Source organism: Vicia villosa, linkage group LG3 (genome assembly GCF_029867415.1).
Source record: "Vicia villosa cultivar HV-30 ecotype Madison, WI linkage group LG3, Vvil1.0, whole genome shotgun sequence".
NCBI lineage: Eukaryota > Viridiplantae > Streptophyta > Magnoliopsida > Fabales > Fabaceae > Vicia > Vicia villosa.
In genome coordinates this window covers 144,255,608-144,277,872 of record NC_081182.1, presented here as the reverse complement: position 1 = coordinate 144,277,872, position 22,265 = coordinate 144,255,608, and the positions used below count along the sequence as shown (strand labels likewise).

At 33.7% G+C, this 22,265-nt stretch overlaps 1 protein-coding gene across 5 annotated transcripts; it reads left to right on the top strand.

Annotated features, from left to right (window-relative positions):
- The first annotated feature begins 654 nt into the window (after window positions 1-654).
- LOC131662481 (callose synthase 7-like) lies at window positions 655-21,386 on the top strand. 5 transcript variants are annotated; one of them, XM_058932276.1, is made up of 5 exons: window positions 655-834; window positions 913-1,004; window positions 1,088-1,200; window positions 1,289-1,376; window positions 21,025-21,386. In XM_058932276.1, exons 1-5 carry the CDS (start codon window positions 708-710, stop codon window positions 21,238-21,240), a joined length of 636 nt encoding a protein of 211 aa, XP_058788259.1. In that variant the 5' UTR covers window positions 655-707; the 3' UTR covers window positions 21,241-21,386. The 5 variants fall into 5 exon arrangements, with proteins under 5 accessions (XP_058788259.1, XP_058788257.1, XP_058788260.1 ...); XM_058932274.1 differs by having other exon boundaries at window positions 678-834; window positions 913-1,013; XM_058932277.1 differs by lacking the exon at window positions 21,025-21,386 and adding an exon at window positions 1,472-1,805 and having other exon boundaries at window positions 678-834; window positions 913-1,013.
- The last annotated feature ends 879 nt before the right edge of the window (window positions 21,387-22,265 follow it).

Genomic DNA, 22,265 nt, shown 5'->3' with positions numbered 1-22,265 from the left:
CACAAAGAAACAATAATTTGAAACTGTAATGTAAACATCAAAAAGTATTTTTGTTAATGAAGTGTTGCTAGGATAAATGGAAACAAATGAAGAATTTATTATGAATAACAACAAAACTGATACAATAAAACCTTCTTTTCATTAGGTGCAAAACATAAGAGATGTATCTTCGTAAGTAGGAAATGTAAAATCTAGATGTCGAAAGTATCCGGAGATGCATCTTCGTAATTTTTTTAATTAAAGCCAGAATCTAACTATTGAATCTGAAACGTTGTATTTTGGGTGCGTATGGAGATGTATCTCTGAAATCTGAGAATATTTTTAGTTTTTCCATTACCAATAATCAGAGCAAGTTATAAAATGAATAAACCATAAATTAATAATTAATGAGAGCAAATTAATAAACCATAAACCAAATATTTTTAATACTCAAGAAAAGACTAAAGTGATAGCAACTTCAACCTCCAAAGCACTTCACATTCACATTCCTTTGCATGTAAGTTTCATCCCCAATTCGTTAATCCCACTTTCAATTCCAAAAGACAAAACTATTCTCAAAAAAGCAATGTGATGTGTGAGTGTATGCCTTAACTCCTTTTTTCATTCATCTTTTTCACTTTCCACGTGCTTTCCTTTGCATGCAAGTTTCATCCCCAATTCTCAAAATATAAACTTGCATTGGTTTCGGTGTTTCTGGTGGTAGAAACATGGGTAGCACCAGTGAAGAGAATATTATGGATGGTGAGATTGTTCCTTCTTCACTTGCTGTTCTTGTGCCTATTCTTAGAGCTGCCAATAGTATTGAATTGGAGAATCCTAGAGTTGCCTTTCTTTGTGAGTTCTTTTTCCATTGGCTGCTGCTGTTGTTGTTTTTGCTTAATCAATAACTTTTCTTTGCTTAACTAATTACAGGTCGCTGGTATGCAGTTGAGAAGGCTCATACAATTGATCCAACATCAAGTGGCCATGGCGTCCGACAATTCAAGACTAATCTACTGCGCAAGGTCGAAAGGGTACACAGCCTAATTTTAATTTCTCGCAATTCTTTCATATTTTGAAAGTGTTTGATTAACATTCTTGGTTGTAGGAAGAGGAGATAACACAGAAACATACTAACAGAACTGATCCCCGAGAGCTACTGAATTACTACCAAACTTTCTACGAGACTAGAATCAGGGATGGTGAATTTACTAAAGAACCGTAAGGCTTGATTTTTCTTAAACTTGCTCTTGGAGGTTGTGTGATTTTACAATGTCTTATTATTCTTCTTCTGATGTTTCTCTTGAAGGGAGGGGATGGTTACGAATGTTCAGATTGCCACTGTCTTGTATGAAGTACTGAAGACTATTCTAGCTCATCGAACTATCGATGAGAAGGTTTGTTTTTCTTTGATCATATTATTATCACTTAAATTTTTCAATTCTACTTTTTTCGCTTAGTCGTAAGAGTTTATGACCTCATTTTTTTTCAGACAAAAAAATATGCTGCGGATGTTGAGAATAAGAAGGGACAGGAAGCTACCAAAGCGATGATGTAGTACCAGATGAGAGTCCTCTTGTGGCATGCATTAGTGAACCATCTGAGGAAAAGATTGATAATGCTTTGAAGGAACTATCTAAATCTCAAGGGTGATGATTTGATGATGTCAAGCACTAAGTAAATAACAGCTATGTGTAATTTTCTTATACTTTGCTTTATTACATTTTGTAAAAAGAAACAAAATTTGTACTATGCATATTAACTTTTTATATTATGAAGCACAGAATCTGGACAAAGGTATATACTTAGTTTTACTCTGTGATAAAGTGCTTTTGTTACTAGGATAATAATAACCAAGTTCTATCAAAGTTGTATAAACTGCTAAATGTTTTATTTAAGGTTTAGTATGATATAAGAAACTCTGATTGGTTTGGAAGCATATGGGTTTTTAAGAAGGGGCAAATTAAAATAATAAAAGATTATCAGTCACGCCAAACAAAGGATGCAGCTTTCTTTAACAAAAAATTAAAGGATGTAGCTTTAGTTTAATTAGACATATAAAGATATGACATGAGCAGGTAAATTTTGAAATATTATAATAATATTGACAAAGTTAAGTTTGTCAGAATTTGAAGTTTAACCTTCTTATGAATTGGTGTTTAAAGTTTTATTTATTTTTTAATTAGTCATTTTGCTATATGTATTTAAATTTTATTCAACATTTTATTTCATATTTTCTTAAACTTTTACAAAAATATTTTATTTTTATTCAATTCCTGAGTTTGGAGTTTGGACATGTAATCAATCTGTCAAATTTCTTTTCATCACGATTGTTCTAAATCTCTTTTCATTAATCACTATGTCAAATTTGTCTTTTAGCAGCACCCCTACGAAAGCGCTTTTGGAAAAAGCGCTGGCATAGGCCACCTTACGAAAGCGCTTTGTAAAAGCGCTGATATAGGGGTAGATATGAAAGCGCTTCAAAAAGCGCTGGTATAGGAATAGGGTACGAAAGCGCTTTTAGCAAAAAAGCGCTGGTATAGGGGTTACCTATGAAAGCGCTTTTGAAAAGCGCTGACGTAGGTCATTTTAAAAATAAAATTTTTAAAACAAATTAAAACAGACGCGTTTTGTCTTTCATTATTCTTCATCGTTCTCACTGTTCTTCACTGCCCTCACTGTTCTCTTCTTCATCGTTCTTTCGGGTTTTGTGTTAGGTTTTAATGAATGGGTTTTCTGTATTATTGAATCCTATTATTAGTAATTTGCAGAAGCCATAAATTTGCAGAATCGAATGAAAACTGATACTAATTAGCCTCTGAAGAACTTATTATTAGTAGAAAGAAACAGAACAGTTTTGTTACCCATTTTTGGTCTTGTCATGATTCCACCAATGTCCTGTGTTGAAAATGATATATTATATCAGCATTATAATACTGAGAATTAGTAGCCCAATTTTATTTGAATTTGAAAAGTGATTTGTAGCAACTTGTTTCGTATCAAAGCTAAATTGCAATGACTCAATGACCATTATTTCATCTTCTCTCTCGTCTTCGTATTCTTCATTGTTAGCTTAGGACATTAACCAAGTTAAATAAGATAGTTTTTTTAATGGCGCTGCTATGGCGATGACAGTATGTGTTTTGTTGTGTCCTGCGCCACAAATTTAGTCTCAGTTACTAATATTTTCACTGTATTTAGTGTGTGTGATTTTCAAGCAAGCATCTTTAATATATAGATATGAGAATTATGTTTTCTTTTCTATATGTTTAAATTAGAATTTGAAGGACTGAATTTCATGTGTCTATTAGGATGTAGGTTCTTTTAGAATCTTTCAATCAATTTTGTCTTAGTGGTTACTAACTTTGTGAATTTGCTATAGGGGTAACTTGTGTAGAGTGAAAGTTTGATCGTTTCCCGACCTAGTTCGACGTTTGGCGTTTTCTTGAGTTCGGTAATATCCGAGGTAAATTTCTTTCTCAAATTACTGGTATTATGATGAATTTCGCAGTATAGAAACTAATTTTAATATGTTCAATCTAGATTGGGGTTTTTTTGATATTGTGTTAGTAGTAGTATATTTAACAGCATCGTGTGTGTGTTTAATTTTACAGTTACTTTGAAGCCTCTGGTTTCTACTTGTACAACGCCGATTCAAACCTACCCGTCTCCCACATCAAGTCCAACTCAGGTTACTAGCCCTTTCTTCTTGCTTATAGTTTGTTGTTTTCTGCTTGTAGTTTATTGTTTATGGTTCTATTTAATTTCAATTTAGTGTCTCTCAATCAGTTTTTTGGTTTGTGGACTTATATTACCTTGAAATAAGGTAATGTCTTCTTTAAGAAATCGGGGGTAGGCTGAAATAAGGTACTGTATTCTTTTAGAGACTCAAACAATCGAGACAACTGTAACTTCCTATCTATAGTATATTTTTTGTACTATAGTTGCATAACATTCTATTATTCACACTTTATAGGATCTCATTATAGTTGCAGCGGAATGACAATTGCTTCGGAACCAAAATCAGTTAGACAGCGCTTAGTCGATAGATTCATGTCCTCCGGCAATACAGAAAGTCTGATTCTTTGGGCGTATAATACCCGACCAGTAGGGTTAGTTTCTCATTCTTGGTTCATCTAATCTTTGTTTCTTTTGCGTAGCAAAATTTTCATATAACCTATTGTTTTAATTTATAGAGCACACTGGTTGTTGCTTGCTATCAACCCGATAAGAGAAGTTGTATATTTTCTGAATTCGGTAGATGGTGAGTGGAACAATTATCCGGCTATGAAGGAAATGATTGATTTGTAAGTGGGATCGTTCTAAATATTCTTGTATATTTATATATTTAATTATTTGTGAGATTGATCTAAATATATGCTTTTATATTTTTGTTAGATCAATACAAGTGTTCTGAAGTCAACGAGACGCACAGGTATCCCGGACAAAATCAAACAACATTACTTGGATCAAAGTGCAGGTACATTATTTTTCACAATTTTGCTTATAATATTTATGCTACTTGATAAAACAAGACGTACAACTATAAAATGTTGTTTGTTTTTCTATGTAGTGTCCGATACAGCGAAACAGTTCAGACTGCGGATACTATGTTTTGAGGTTTATGAAAGAAATCATTCAAACGAATCAATTAGAAATTCCAATCACGGTATGGACTTATAACTTAGTGAACTTAATTTCTTATAATTTATTACATTTAACTAAATCATTCATATTATGTTTTTGTTCTGTAGTACTTTGACGAATTCTGCGTTGCTTCTTACACGAGACTTAAGTTGGAAGAAATCAAAGAGGATTTGTGTCAATTTTATATTCATCAGTTTTTCGTGTAGGATTTGTGTCGATTTGAAGTATCAAATTATAGTACTCTAGGATATATGGTCGATTTGAAATATCAAATTATATTGTTGATGTTACAGATTTAGTTTGTTTGACAGGAATTATAATGATGTATATATATATATAATTTTGGATATTAATTATAATGGTATTATATTAGTATATATATATATTGTCCTACCGATGGTTGAAAATATATCGTCGAAAATATATTACAGGTCGAAAATATTACAGGTTGAAAATATATTACAGGTCGAAAATATTACAGGTCGAACTGGGAGGCTCAAATTATAGGCTGCACTTTAAAATACCTCATTTAGCAACGACAGCGCTTTTAAAAAGCGCTCTAAAAGGGCCACATACGAAAGCGCTTTGTTACAAAAAGCGCTGCTAAAGATTAAAAAAAAGGCATAAAAAATAAAAAAATACGCAACCTACGAAAGCGCTTTTGGAAAAGCGCTCTTATAGGGGGGCTATCAGAGCGCTTTTTCCAGAAAAAGCACTCTCATAGGGGGGGATACCAGAGCGCTTTTCTGGAAAAAGCGCTCTTATAGGGGGAGCTACCAGACGCTTTTTCTAGAAAAGCGCTCTTATAGGGGGGTCTACAAGAGCGCTTTTCTGGAAAAAGCGCTCTTATAGGGGGGTCTACCAGAGCGCTTTCAAAAGCGCTTTTGTTACCTACGCCAGCGCTGCCTTTGACAGCGCTTTTAAAGCCCAAAATAAGCGCTTTTGTATGTCTTCCGTGTTGTAGTGAATTCATATTCTGATTTTTGATCTATAGTAAGGTTGATATCGTTTGGAAGTATTATGTCGTTACCTTTCAAATCACTTATGAAAGGATCCTTCAAGAACAGTAACACGCTTCTAAACCCCCGCGGCAAGTATAATAATAATCAGAGTAAACATAAAACAAGGGTGCCACAATTCAAAAACAAATAAAACATCATACGTCATTGTCATGCATTCACTAAGGAACAATTTATCATAATTCATAACATCTCATGTTATCTTTTACAATTCTCTCTAATTATACATTTCAGGGGGAGACTATACATCTCAGAGGGAGATTGTTTCTCTTATATAAAATTTTTTTGATCAGAACGTAAATGTTTTGTCATCATAAAAAAGGGGGAGATTGCTAGAACATAGTTTGGTTCTAATCTTATCTTAGTGTTTTGATGATAACAATTAAATAAATTTTGTATAAGTAAATATGATACTATAATTATATCTCTTATTTCAGAAGAAGTTCTAAACATATGCTGAAGTTCAAGCAAAACAAGTACCATCCGAACTTGGACTACATAAAAATGCTGAAAGAAAGTCACGCTGAAGTCTAAAGAAAATCTAATGAAGAAACTTCTTAAAGCATCAACCGCTGAAGCATAATTCTGATAGACGTTATCTCTACAAAGTCAGAAAGAAGTTTTCTTGAAAAAAATACAAAGATAAAATACTCTGACATAAGAAAGATTACTGTTGGAGACATAATGATTATTAACGGCTAAAAGCAGATTTAGTAACAAGTCTCAAGAAGCGTGGAAAGCAAGTTTATCCAAGATAACACGCAAACATGAAAGGCTATGCTAGCCTATTATCCAGCATCGGACGAAATCTTCAAAACGCTATAAATAGAAGATCATTTGAAAAAAGAAAGAGATAACACAAGAGAGCTCATAATCTCACAAGAGAGCTATAATCTCACACTTAAACACTTATACTAAAGGAAAATATTATTGTTCAAAGTATTAGTTTAAAGTTCATCTTCAATATACTATACTGTTGTACCCCAAAATTTTCCCACACTTTTCAAAAATTCAAAATTCTTTTTAAAATTGGACTTTTATAAAATATTGGGTTCATTTACATTGACATCCTAAATTTTATAAATATTCGATTTAAGTCTATTTTAAAATATAATACTTTACTATTAAATTATTTATATTTTAATAAATAGCAAAATACTAGCCGATGCTTCATATGCTTTCAATTGGCATTTCATTTTGAACAGATAACATAGCACAAATGGTAAGGAGGTAAGGTTTCCAAGAACAAGGTTTTGGGTTCAAATCCCACTGTTGACATTTTTCCTTTTATTTGTTTCTAACTTTATTTTATTCAAAAAATCACAAAAATACTTTTTTTTATCAATTTAGAATTAATTTTCATTTTTTAAATTTTAACCTTTATTAGAAATTATTTATTATTATTAAATATCAAAAATAACAAAAAGAATTTATTATTATTACTACTTTTGTAAATATTGGTTTTTTTATCTTGCATTATCATTATGTTATTATTTAAAATATATATATATATATATGTATTAGCTAATTATCTTTTAAATATTAGGTTATTTCTAGAAGTTAGTTTTTTATTTTAAATATCATTTAACCATAAAATCACAAATCAATCTCTTTAACTTTTCCAAAACACATGCCCGACAACATCAATAACATTTCCAAAGCAATTTATTTCTTTCCAAAGCAATGTTCCAACAGTAAGAATCACATGAATACCAAAACTTAATGACATTTAATCTGTGTTTTTAATTGATTTCAGGTTGGTTATTTCTTTTGATGATAAAAGAGGCCAATTTCCATTCCCACGGACCACACGTACAGTACTAACAATCAACCCTATTTTTTACCACTCTTTCTCTCTCACGTGAAGCAACAATCACCATCCCACTTTCATTACACTAACCACACAAACACAAACTCAGAACAACATAACCATTCATTCAAACACAAAACCTTTTTCCACCAATGCATAATTTCTAAACTCGTAATCACTTACAAAACCATGCTTTCATCACCATCAAATTCCTATCTTCATCATTAAACTTAACACTACTACATTATTCACTAGTACTAAACCTCACCACCATCTTTCCATTGTTTTTTCTTTAAATAAATCAAACTTTAAACATCACCATAACCATCTAACCTTCAAAAAAATCATATACAAACTAATCACCTTGTTTCTAACAATCTTCCATCTTGGTGTCCATAAACCTCATCATAAAACAAATCACCACTTTGTACAAATTCTTTATTGTTGACCAAGAGGAAAAACACAAAAAGAAAGAGGAAGAAGTGAAACAAAGAAATGGAAGCCTCAACGAATGGGAACAGATCTGCAAATCAGCAACACAACGACACCGCCACACAACTTTCGATCCACTCCCTCTGTGCAAATGACGGGACCAACAGCAAACCGACAACCGCACCTGAAGCCACGCCTCCGAATTACATCAACCACCAATAACACCACCGACTGCCGCCGACACAGATCTGAATTTCTTATGGAGTTATTGTTCTTAAAATTTGTGAGAATGGAGATACAGAAGGTACTATCATTAAGGCGTTGGATTTTCTTGCGGATATTTATAGTTCATTATAACATTTATATATATTATTCTTTTTATCTCCATCTTAATTTTCATCTGGGTTTATTGTAATAATTTATAGTTAGTTTCATTTCCCGTTTGGTAAAGTTGTAATCCCCCATCCCCGAAGCCTTGTAATAATTAGGATTTATTTTTTGCTTTTTACTTTCTGCACTATATACTTGTTAGATGTATATTTAGAATTGTATGGGAAGATAATAATCAATCGCTAGATCACTTTTAACTCCAAGATAAATACTATAATCGAATCCAACACACATGCACTCACTCACCCCTAGGGTACGCCCCTCTTTGGTTGCCTTTGATTATAAGGTTGTGTTCCTCTACTTGTTACCTTCAAACGACCTCGATGACCCTTCGATGACCCACACATCCAATATAAACAAGGACTACCTACTTCTATATAGTATGGATAGTCCTAGGAATTTTAAAAGGTATAGAAAAAGACCAACTATTAGGGTAGTGCTCTTAATATGCCTAGCTCAATTAAAAAACATCTTTTCAATACTTTTTCAAAAAACTAAGGCTACGCATTTACGCTAAAGTCCTTATGCCTCTTTTCAAACAAACAAACAAACATGAGCTAAGCAAATTAAGAGCCCGTAGATAACTACGGATGAAAAGGGTGCTTACACCTTCCCTTTTCATAACTTAACCCCCGAGCCCGTTTTCTTTTTCAAAAGGTCTTTTCTGTACTTTTTACCTTTCCTAACATTGGACAAAATAAAAATCGGTGGCGACTCATGCTTACCGAAACATTGTTGCTTATAAAAATAAAAGTCAGTTCACCGAGTTACAGAACTGGCGACTCTGCTGGGGAGTCTTTAAGAAGGGTTTACCTTAGGGCTTAGTTCATTAAAATGTTTTTAATTGTTTGTTTGTATGCTTTATTCTTAATGGCTGTTTTAGGTATTTACTTGTGTGGAAGATCCTAACCCGGATCTGAGTACCTTAGGTAAATGGCATGAGACCAAGGAGACTGCACAGCGTATACTAATGTGGTTGATATGGTGGCCATCGTTAGTGTGACACATTGGTGTGTCCTGGTGTTCCTTAGGACCCGACTCGAGGAAACACTTGGCTGCTGCGTGGTGTCATTAAGCACTAATTCGCCCCTAGAACCTTAGTTGAACTAAAATTTGGCCTTTTATAAAGTAGCGAGATGGCTGGCTTTGGTTCCGACTGAAGTTGTTTGATACTCGAAGCTACACTCATATGGACTGGACTTTCAAGACCTTTTCGGTTGGTGATTCGATTGCCGAACTGAGATAAGCGCCTTCGAGAAAGGTCAATGATATGAGCACCCTAGAACCCGATCTCTATATAGGACAGGTTGAGCCAACTAAACTTCAGTGGGGAGGGTACTTACCTATGGACTCCATGCAATCCTTTAAACTTAAGGACACTTGCGTAACGTGATTGTTATCTAACCGTTTGGTTTCCTTGCAGGATTTTTTTATACCCTAACTGTTTGGTTTCCTTGCAAGATTTTGTTTATACCCTAACCGTTTGGTTTTCTTGCAGGATTTGTTTACACCCTAGCAATTTGGTTTCCTTGAGGATTTTGTTTATACCCTAACTGTTTGGTTTCCTTGCAGGATTTGTTTATACCCTAACAATTTGATTTCCTTGCAGGATTTTGTTTGAACTATTTGTAAAACTTACTCGTCCTCGCCACCTTGTACTTAATGCATAACATCATGACATCATAAAATAGCATATTGACTAACCTTTTCAAGGATCTTATGGATTTAGGACGCACAATTTCAAGTGCTATTGGGGAAAGATTATCAAAAGCCAATTTCCTATCAAGGAGCAAGAGGATTTATTTTCCTCTAGCCATATGCCTTCAAACTCGAAACTACGGTCTCCTGAATCAGAGGCTATGACCCACTTGATATGGTGAGCTTGATTCTTATAGAAGAACGTTCAAAGAGGAAAGCCAAAGTTCTTCAGACAAAGCTGCGAACAAATTCAGTTTTAATGTTGCAAATTAGATTCCATAAAAGATCCTTGAAAACATTGCATCTGCATACATACATATCATTGCATAACAAATTTCCAAACAACGAGTTTCTCATCTTCTTCCTCAAATCTCTAAAGCTGGATACTTATAACTCCTGTGTGGCTTCATCGGTATCTTCCCCTGGGAGTAATCTGCAGTTTCAGATACGAACATTTGGATTGTTCTATACTATGAGGCATTTGGCCATTCGATTGATGATTTTCAGCCGTTCCAAGACAAGGTTCGAGACCTGATTGATGCAAAGGCTATCACATTCACACCTGCAAGCTAGATTTGAAGTTCTCCTTTGACTCAATGGGTGTTTTGAAGCGATAAGTCCATACAGAGAGAATCTCCTCAACATTGGCAATCTCTATATCTTCATGCATTTTCATGCGTAACCTTTCTTGTTTTGATTCAATACTGTTTATATGCAATACTTGTTTGTTTTTGAACTATAATAATAATGCATTGTATATGTTTTCCTTGAAAAAATTCATTCGCTCTCGCTCTAATATGTTTTTCCTTGCTTGTGATACCAATTTCTCAATGATAAAGCATGATGACTCTGAAGGGAGAATGACGAGCACATAATGCCGATAACCTCAATTGGTGTGCTTTCGAGTAAAACCCTATTGATGATGTACATGCATTGTTTCAAATCCCTAAACACTTGAGATATAAGGAAGTTAATCCATTGTCAACCCCTTTGAGCCTTGAAGTGGGAGTTTCTTTTTTATACGAAAACCCTCACATTTAACCCAGGGGCAGGGTAGTGTTCAGTTAACTTGATCGAGCATTCAAAATTCATCAGGAGTACACATCTAAGGACACAATAATGGTTATCCTCCAAAGGTTGAAGAAAGTCAATACCGCAATGGTTATCCTTCGTCAGCAAAGGAATGAGGCAGTCACAATCGTTCCAACGAATCAAAGACATCTCGGGTTCATACGACTTGTTCAAAAAAAATTAACCAAAAAAAGAGAAAAGAATGCCCGCTAAGTCAACGACTTGAAAACAAGTGACTTAAGAAAAAATTAGGGCATCCCGTTGGACGTCAAAACCAGAATTCAAAAGAATTTGTCCAGGCAAAAGCAAAAGGACGAGGTCGTGTGACAATCAAGTCAAAGAACAAAGTCGTATGATCAGACACCAAATTCAAAAGGGAGAGTGACCACCATGTCCAAACACCCATCGATTCCTCAATCGTCTTAAGCTCCTCTTGAAGGACGAATACTCGCATCGAGTTAACTGAACTTAGGTTGAAAAACATCACGAAGGGGGGTGGGCACCAATAAAATTTTGAGCCTAAAAATCCTTTTTTATAAAACCGTGAACATGGCCACGTTACAACCCTCAAAAGTCCTAATTGAAGTAGGGTTAATTCGAAAGCATACTGTAACGAGATTACGGTAAACCGACTCCTAGGAGTTTTGCTAAAACATTGAGTTGGTATCACACCACCTTTCATAAAAAATCGATATTTTGACATCCTTTCAAAAAATTTCTTTTTAAAAAAAAAATTGCAAGACAAACATGAACTTTGGATTAGAATTATGTTTTTCATAATAAACCTTCTTTGCATATGAACAAGTACTTGACACCAGGAAAGCTTCCATCATGAACTGCAGAAGAAAAGTTTAATCCTCCAGAAGGACAATTTGTCTTCAGAACTCCATTGACTTCGAGCGAGGATATCTCAAATTCTGATCACCCTCAGGGGCATAAAAGCAGTCGAAATACTCCATTGAGTATGTGTTCAGATATCTGGGGCAATCACGAGATCTCTCAAAACTGTTGAACAACCAGGGGCATTCACCCAAGGGTAGTCGAAACTACCGTCGACCGGGATCAATCAGGGCCATTGTTCCTAAATTCATGATATTGGGGCATGTTGCTTATAACAACACAAATCTCATGAAGCCCTCCCGACAGGCATGCTTCATAAGTGCTCGAAAAGCAAAAATATTTCCTACGAATGACCCAGTTGGCTAAAACACCAATATGTACAAGGGGCATGACATGTTATTGTCCAATTCATCAGGGGCATTCAAGTCAAGATTCAAATAATCTCTCCAAGGCGCTGAACAGTCAAGGATTTATTTCCCCCGCAAAACACTGCTATAATTTGCAATCGTCATTAGCAACATTCTGCATTCATACATTATATACCTCATGGAATATGCATAACATTCTCATTCATTTCGAAAAATTCATCATGCAATTCATACATCATGACATTGCAAAAAAGTGAACTCTGTTTTTCAGGGCAACTCACAAACGTTATCAACGGATCATTCAAATTCAATCCAGACGAAGATTCATTCTAATAAGCGCTCCCATCAAACTCCCATCACGTTAGTCTCTCGGCAGTGATGTACACCAATCTACAACTTATTACATTGGTCCCCGAGCAATAATAAGTTATCTCATTATCACATTAGTCCCTTGGCAGTGGTATGAAGCTACATCTCTTTGGTACGTTAGTCCCATGGCAGTAACCAATGTCTATTCCTATCATGTTAGTCCCCAGGCAATGATATACACCTACAACTTATTGTATTAGTCCCCGAGCAACAGTAAGTTATCTTCCTATCATGTTAGTCCCCTGGCAATGATATGTTACATCAGTCCCCGAGCAGTAACAATTTTCCTTCTCATCATGTTAGTCCCTTAGCAGTTATCAGTAGGTTCTCATTTATCATATCAGTCCCCTGACAGTGATATCTACATTTATCTGTTACATCAGTCCCCTGGAAGTAACTGAAATCCTTCTCATCTTGTCAATCCCCTGGTAACGATTAGTTGGTTCCCATTCATCATGTTAGTCCCCTGGCCATGATATCTACTTCTATCTATCACATTAGTCCCCTGGCGGTGATATCTACATCTTTATTTATCATATCAGTCCCCTGGCAATGATATTTAAATTAGCTCCTTGGCAGTGATCTTCTTCAGATTCACATTCCGGAAGCCTGAACCCCAAATATTCTAAACCTCTAGGCCATATACGTTATGGACGCTTGAACCCCGAATATTCTGAACCTCTACGTCAGACACACCTTTTGGAAAGCATGTCGCTCCAGACTTCTGACAAATATCTCTTTTAGACGGAATCCGTAAATTCGTCTCCGACAACATCTTATCAAACTCACTGAATGACATCTTTAAGCCCATTCATACAGCGACAATGGAGTCACAAATGGATCATGACAATGGAGTCAAAATGATCACGGTAATGGAGCCACCAACAATGGATTCACAAATTGATCATGACAATGGAGTTAAAATGATCACAGCAATAGAGCCACCGACAATGGAGTCACAATTGATCAAGACAATGGAGTCAAAATGATCACGGAAATAGAGCCACCGACAATGGAGTCACAAATTGATCATGAAAATGGAGTCAAAATGATCACGGCAATGGAGCCACCGACAATGGATTCATAATTGATCACGACAATGGAGTCAAAGTGATCATGACAATGGAGTTAAGGCAATGGAGCCACCAATATAGTTTCGATTCTTAGTAACAAGAGGTGGTCAAGACAATGGAGTCAACGATCTAATCTTAATACTTCGGCAATGGAGCCAACAATTCAGAGGAGATTGAGGATAATCAAGTCAGATATAGCCTAACGAACGGTTCATTCTGATGTTCTCATATACTCATCATCTTTAGATGTAGTCTAACGTACGACTACCCTCTGACCTTCATACTATCAAAAGACTGGTGGCATCTTTAAGCCCACCTCCGACAACATTCTGTCAATTCGACAAATGGCATCTTTAAGCCCATTCTCGATGCAAGCAATCTACAATATTATTTCCTGCACCGGCGAGTGCAAATTTTTGGGCACTTTAGTGTTCAATCCTCTTACACCTTCAGATCACAATTGGCAAGCGAGCCAATCTACCTCTTCAGGTTTAAGAAGATTGAACAGGGGCAACTGTTGTACCCCAAAATTTGCCCACACTTTTCAAAAATTCAAAATTCTTTTCAAAATTGGATTTTTATAAAATATTGAGTTCATTTACATTGACATCCTAAATTTTATAAATATTCGATTTAAAGTCTATTTTAAAATATAATAGTTTACTATTAAATTATTTATATTTTTATAAATAGCAAAATACTGGCCGATGCTTCATATGCTTTCAATTGGCATTTCATTTTGAACAAATAACATAGCACAAATGGTAAGGAGGAAAGGTTTGCAAGAACAAGGTTCCGGGTTCAAATCCCATAGTTGACATTTTTCCTTTTATTTGTTTCTAACTTTATTTTATTCAAAAAATCACAAAAATACTTTTTTTTATCAATTTAGAATTAATTTTCGTTTTTTAAATTTTAACCTTTATTGGAAATATATATTATTATTAAATATCAAAAATAACAAAAAGAATTTATTATTATTACTTCTTTTGTAAATATTGGTTTTTTTATCTTGCATTATCATTATGTTATTATTTAAAAAATATATATGTATTAGCTAATTATCTTTTAAATATTAGGTTATTTCTAGAAGTTAGTTTTTTATTTTAAATATCATTTAACCATAAAATCACAAATCAATCTCTTTAACTTTTCCAAAACACATGCCCGACAACATCAATAACATTTCCAAAGCAATTTATTTCTTTCCAAAGCAATGTTCCAACAGTAAGAATCACATGAATACCAAAACATAATGACATTTAATCTGTGTTTTTAATTGATTTCAGGTTGGTTATTTCTTTTGATGGTAAAATAGACCAATTTCCATTCCCACTGACCACACGTACAGTACTAACAATCAACCCTATTTTTTACCACTCTTTCTCTCTCACGTGAAGCAACAATCACCATCCCACTTTCAGTACACTAACCACACAAACACAAACTCAGAACAACATAACCATTCATTCAAACACAAAACCTTTTTCCAACAATGCATAATTTCTAAACTCGTAATCATTTATAAAACCATGCTTTCATCACCATCAAATTCCTACCTTCATCATTAAACTTAACACTAATACCATATTCACTAGTACTACACATAACCACCATCTTTCCATTGTTTTTTCTTTAAATAAATCAAACTTTAAACATCACCATAACCATCTAACCTTAAAAAAAACTCATATACAAACTAATCACCTTGTTTCTAACAATCTTCCATCTTGGTGTCCATAAACCTCATCATAAAACAAATCACCACTTTGTACAAATTCTTTATTGTTGACCAAGAGGAAAAACACATGAGCCTCTAAAAAAATTCTCGCATACACTAACCTTAATTTCACGCCACTTTTACTGCAAAAAATATTGATTTGTTTACAGGTTATCAAAGAAAGCAACATACAAAAAGAAAGAGGAAGAAGTGAAACAAAGAAATGGAAGCCTCAACGAATGGGAACAGATCTGCAAATCAGCAACACAACGACACCGCCACACAACTTTCGATCCACTCCCTCTGCGCAAATGACGGGACCAACGGAGAACCGACAACCGCACCTGAAGCCCCGCCTCCAATTTGCATCAACCACCAATAACACCACCGACTGCCGCCGACACAGATCCGGATTTATTATGGAGTTATTGTTCTTAAAATTTGTGAGAATGGAGATACAGAAGGTACTATCATTGAGGCGTTGGATTTTCTTGCGGATATTTATAGTTCATTATAAAATTTGTATATATTATTCTCTTTATCTCCATCTTAATTTTCATCTGAGTTTATTGTAATAATTTATAGTTAGTTTCATCCCCCGTTTGGTAAAATTGTAATCCCCCATCCCCGAAGCCTTGTAATAATTAGGATTTATTTTCTGCTTTTTACTTTCTACACTATATACTTGTTAGATGTATGTTTAGAATTGTATGGGAAGATAATAATCAATCGCTAGATCACTTTTAACTCCAAGATAAATAATATAATCGAATCCAATACACTTGCACTCACTCACCCCTAGGGTACGCCCCTCTTTGGTTGTCTTCGATTATAAGGTCGTGTCCCTCTACTTGTTACCTTCAAACGACCTCGATGACACACACGTCCAATATAAACAAGGACTACCTACTTCTATATAGTATGGATAGTCCTAGGAATTTTAAAAGGTATAGAAAAAGACCAACTATTAGGGTAGTGCTCTTAATATGCCTAGCTCAATTAAAAAACATCTTTTCAATACTTTTTCAAAAAACTTAGGCTACGCATTTACGCTAAAGTCCTTATGCCTCTTTTCAAACAAACAAACAAACATGAGCTAAGCAAATTAAGAGCCTGTAGATAACTACGGATGAAAAGGGTGCTTACACCTTCCCTTTTCATAACTTACCCCCCGAGCCCGTTTTCTTTTTCAAAAGGTCTTTTTTTGTACTTTTTACCTTTCCTAACATTGGACAAAATAAAAGTCGGTGGCGACTCATGCTTACCGCAACATTGTTGCTTATAAAAATAAAAGTCAGTTCACCGAGTTACATATACTTAGTAAAAAATCACAGTTGTGATACAGCTTAGATTAAGAAGATCTTAAGATCACTTGATAGAAATTCTCTCTGTAGTTGTTTCTTGAGTAACCAAGTTGTGGTTATGATTCTCAATAAGACGTTGGCTGTTGCCTTCGTGGATTGTTGTAATCAGTTTTTGATTAATGGATTAAGTCCTCGACTGAGAGAGGCAAAATAACCTTGGCGGGTGGACTGGAGTATTTGAGTTATAACGAACCAAGATAAAAATATTGTGTCATTTTTATATTGCAAAAAGAAACCACTTATTCAAACCCCTCTATACCCTTCCTAAGTTCTAACACATAACATATGAAAATAAATCTAGCAACAAATCTATACTATACTCACTTCTGCCACAAATGGCCAAAGTTTTCTCAAGAGCTTATTTAGCCATTTCACCTGCAAAGAGTCAAGAACAAAATTACGCAACTAATAGGTGCACAAAATAAAATAATTTCAAGTAGCTATAACTAGAGTCAATATGTATCTGAATATGGAATGTATTGCTAAGATGTATGTACCATGTTTGAACTTCGGTACTACTAATCTCGGAAAGACATAATATATATAGTATTCTTCTGCCAACGGTTTATTTACTTATCAATTAATTCAGTGTGGTCATGATAAGAAGAAGGGCATATAATATAAATCTGATTTCTTTCCTTTTGAGGATGTTGTTGATTCAATATAGTCATGAAAAAATATGACAGAAGTGATACTGCACTCACTAATCAGAATTCTATGTTTAATGCAGCACTCACACTACAAAATCTTTCAAAACAATCATCCGACATATTGAGTGCCCTAGGTTGAAATGTTGTCTATCCAAGTATATTGAATAGAAGGCTGAAAATATAAAACAAACTAATAGTATAATTAAATCAACACAAGAATTCAAAGATAGGAACAAGAATGCGTGAAAAATGGCTACTATTTTGCTCATAGTAAATTAAGAGCATTCTAGCTAGTGTACCAGAAAGCAACCATGGCCACTGGAACCCGACATAATGACAAGGAGATATAACTTTATATGCTATAAAAATACAACAGTAACTAAAAGCCACTTAGAGTGTTTGATCACCCAAAAATGCATATGAAAGTGTAATTATGACATTGTAAAATAGAGAAACAAAGGATTCAAACAACCCATGGTTAACACTTAACAGTATCTAATGATACATGAGTCATATCACGAATTAAAAGTAAAAGTGAACATAATCAATACAAATTGTCATGGACACATTTAGAGCATGAATATCTAGTAATTCTGATGGATCACAACTCCCTCAACTTTCAGGTTTGCATAAAATCATGACAACCATCTATCTAGAGTTTTTCGTATATCACTTATTTTCTAATGAACCACCACTCAAGCATCCATGTAATAGACCCAAAAGTGTAGAATCTGTGAGTTACAATGGAGGCCAGGGGATTTTAATGCAGTTAATGACACACAAACACTTTTCTTCAATTTATTAGACAGTTAATAGAAGGAAATGTAAGCAACTTTCATGTACGAATGTACTTAAATTGACAGTAGAAATATTGACAACAGGTAATCTTTTAACATTACACATAAAAACGATCTTCTAATACCTCGTAGCTTCTTGAATAATTCTTCAATAGTTCTAGTTGTGCCTCATCTCCAAGATAATCATTCAATAGCAAAGTAATACTTGGCTTGACTTTTTTAAAAGATTTCCATCACACGCTTGATCATTATTGTTATGTGCTGCACTTGAAAATGACATTAGGTGATTCTTCCTAAAGGTATTTAAGCCACTTCACGACAGATTCTCGGGAAATAAGATTTGAATTAAAAGCATAAATGAGTACTCATCGAGAAAAAAATTGTAGAAGGAGAAAGAGGAGAAAAGGGTGATCATGAAAGTTACCAATTTTATTTAAAATCAACGCAAGACATTTCTCAGGCTCTACTTTCATTACCATTTTTTCTATGCCAACGCAACGAGTACCCAAGGGATCTCAAGCATCAAGGACCTAAAGTATGACATCAGAGGCTTTTCAATAACCTTTACTAAATCCTTATAAAATGCCATATCTTAACTATCAACTGAGAATCAGAACCCTTTTACTCTTACTCTATACAAATCAGAACCCTCTTCTTCAATAAAACCCTGCACTCTTTGTTGTACCTTGATTTTTACCCTACGATTCCAGCTCATTTGCATCATGCATTTCATCAGATTATATTTTATGTTTACTAACCCTTATTCAAAATTACAAAAATATGTCTTGTTTCTCTTTTATCTTTGTTAGACAGGGACTGAACCAAGAATATCAGGGTGTTTGCGAGATGAGGCGAAGCAGTCAATGCAAAAGTCAATATCTTGGGTCCATTCAAAACTGAAGGTTTAGAGTTCCATTCTCCACCATTTTATGATTTTATATTAATTGTTAGTCTTAATTTTAATTTTCGTTCAAAATTAAAATATCTTTTTAACTTGAATTATTATTAAAATTTAGATTAATTTTTAATATAAAATCATTTTCTTTTTCTTATTGTTATTTTTTTATTCCAATTGTTATTAATTTTTTTTCTTTTATTATTTCTATTATTACTACCATTTTCTTTTATTTTTTATGACATAAAAATAGAAATTGCAAAAATGGCAAGGTGGGTCCAAGCAGAAAGCAAATTACGTTTTATACACATTCAGCAAAACACGTTTTCCTTCATGATGTTAACATAGCTTCAACAAAACAAATTTCATCCAAAATTCTGAATTCAAACCAATCTCAACCCTCCATTTACTTTAATCAAAGGCTTAGAATTCCCCTCACATTTCACACGGATTCACTCCTTCAAAATTTCTCCAAAAAAACTCAGAATTCTGTTATGATTTTCCCTCTCATCTCACTCAAATTCCTTCTCTTTTGCTCACAATTTTCTCACCTATCTCTGCCTATATAACAGCTAATCCACAGCAGAGAAAGGAGGGGGAGAAATAATATACTGTTATGCTGCTAAAATTTAATCAGAATTCTCCTCCAGATTTTCTACAAATCCTTGACTCAATACCACTCAGTTTCCACCTTGATACCTCATTTCACCTGCATAAATTTGTACATTTTGTACAATAAATGACCTTTATGATATAGTCCTATGTGGCATTTTAGGATTTATGACATAATTCTGAATTGTAAGAATGTAACTTCTTTAAAGAAGTCATTTTAATGAATAGAATTTTCAATATTTTTTAATACATAAGAAAAGAATAAAGTGATAGCAACTTCAACCTCCAAAGCACTTCACATTCCTTTGCATGTAAGTTTCATCCCCAATTCGTTAATCCTATTTTCAATTCCAAAAGACAAAACTTTTCTCAAAAAAGCAATGTGATGTGTGAGTGTATGCCTTAACTCCTTTTTTCATTCATCTTTTTCACTTTCCACGTGCTTTCCTTTGCATGCAAGTTTCATCCCCAATTCTCAAAATATAAACTTGCATTGGTTTCGGTGTTTCTGGTGGTAGAAACATGGGTAGCACCAGTGAAGAGAATATTATGGATGGTGAGATTGTTCCTTCTTCACTTGCTGTTCTTGTGCCTATTCTTAGAGCTGCCAATAGTATTGAATTGGAGAATCCTAGAGTTGCCTTTCTTTGTGAGTTCTTTTTCCATTGGCTGCTGCTGTTGTTGTTTTTGCTTAATCAATAACTTTTCTTTGCTTAACTAATTACAGGTCGCTGGTATGCAGTTGAGAAGGCTCATACAATTGATCCAACATCAAGTGGCCATGGCGTCCGACAATTCAAGACTAATCTACTGCGCAAGGTCGAAAGGGTACACAGCCTAATTTTAATTTCTCGCAATTCTTTCATATTTTGAAAGTGGTTTGATTAACATTCATGGTTGTAGGAAGAGGAGATAACACAGAAACATACTAACAGAACTGATCCCCGAGAGCTACTGAATTACTACCAAACTTTCTACGAGACTAGAATCAGGGATGGTGAATTTACTAAAGAACCGTAAGGCTTGATTTTTCTTAAACTTGCTCTTGGAGGTTGTGTGATTTTACAATGTCTTATTCTTCTTCTTCTTCTGATGTTTCTCTTGAAGGGAGGGGATGGTTACGAATGTTCAGATTGCCACTGTCTTGTATGAAGTACTGAAGACTATTCTAGCTCATCGAACTATCGATGACAAGGTTTGTTTTTCTTTGATCATATTATTATCACTTAAATTTTTCAATTCTACTTTTTTCGCTTAGTCGTAAGAGTTTATGACCTCATTTTTTTTCAGACAAAAAAATATGCTGCGGATGTTGAGAATAAGAAGGGACAGTATGAGCATTATATATGCAGCTCCTCTTGTTCAGATGATAAACTTAGAGGTCCAGGAAGCTACCAAAGAGATGATGTTGTACCAGATGAGAGTCCTCTTGTGGCATGCATTAGTGAACCATCTGAGGAAAAGATTGATAATGCTTTGAAGGAACTATCTAAGTCTCAAGGGTGATGATTTGATGATGTCAAGCACTAAAGTAAATAACAGATATGTGTAATTTTCTTATACTCTGCTTTATTACATATTGTAAAAAGAAACAAAATTTGTACTGCATATTAACTTTTTATATTATGAAGCATAGAATCTGGGTAAGGATATATACTGAGTCTGTAATATAAGAAAATTAATGGTTGTGGAAAAATAAAAAATACCCTTATTTGGTGAATGATAAATTAAATTTTTATACGAAAAAATCTAATATTGATCCAAATATTTTTATACGGGAAAAAATCTATTATTGATCTAAATATTTTTTTTTATACGAAAATTTAATATTGATCTAAATATTTTTGTAAATGATACCTAAATAAAAATAATATTTGTATTATTATTTAAGAAAATTTTTATTTATGATCCAAATATTTTTATTCAAAAAGGGTATATGGGAAAAAATTTACTATTGATGTAAATATTTTTATATACGAAATTTACTATTGATCCAAATATTTTTGTAAATAATACCTAAATAAAAATGAAGTTTGTATCCTGGAAAAAGTCTAATATTGACCTAAATATTTTTATACTAGAAATGGTATTTATGATCAAATATTTTTGATCCAAAAATATTATACGGGAAAAAACATATTATTGATGTAAATATTTTAATATATAAAAATTTAATATTGATCCAAATATTTTTGTAAATGATATCTAAACAAAAATAATATTTATGTACGAAAAAAATCCGTTATTTACGAAAAATGGTATTTATGAGCCTAATATTTTTTATTCAAAAATGGTATACGGGAAAAATTTTATTATTGATTAAAATATTTTTATTTACGAAATTTACTATTGATCCAAATAACAAAGTTTTATCAAAGTTGTATAAACTGCTAAATGTTTTATTTAAGGTTTCGTATGATATAAGAAACTCTGATTGGTTCGGAAGCATATGGATTTTTAAGAAGGGGCAAATTAAAATAATAAAAGATTATCAGTGACGCCAAACAAAGGATGCAGCTTTCTTTAACAAA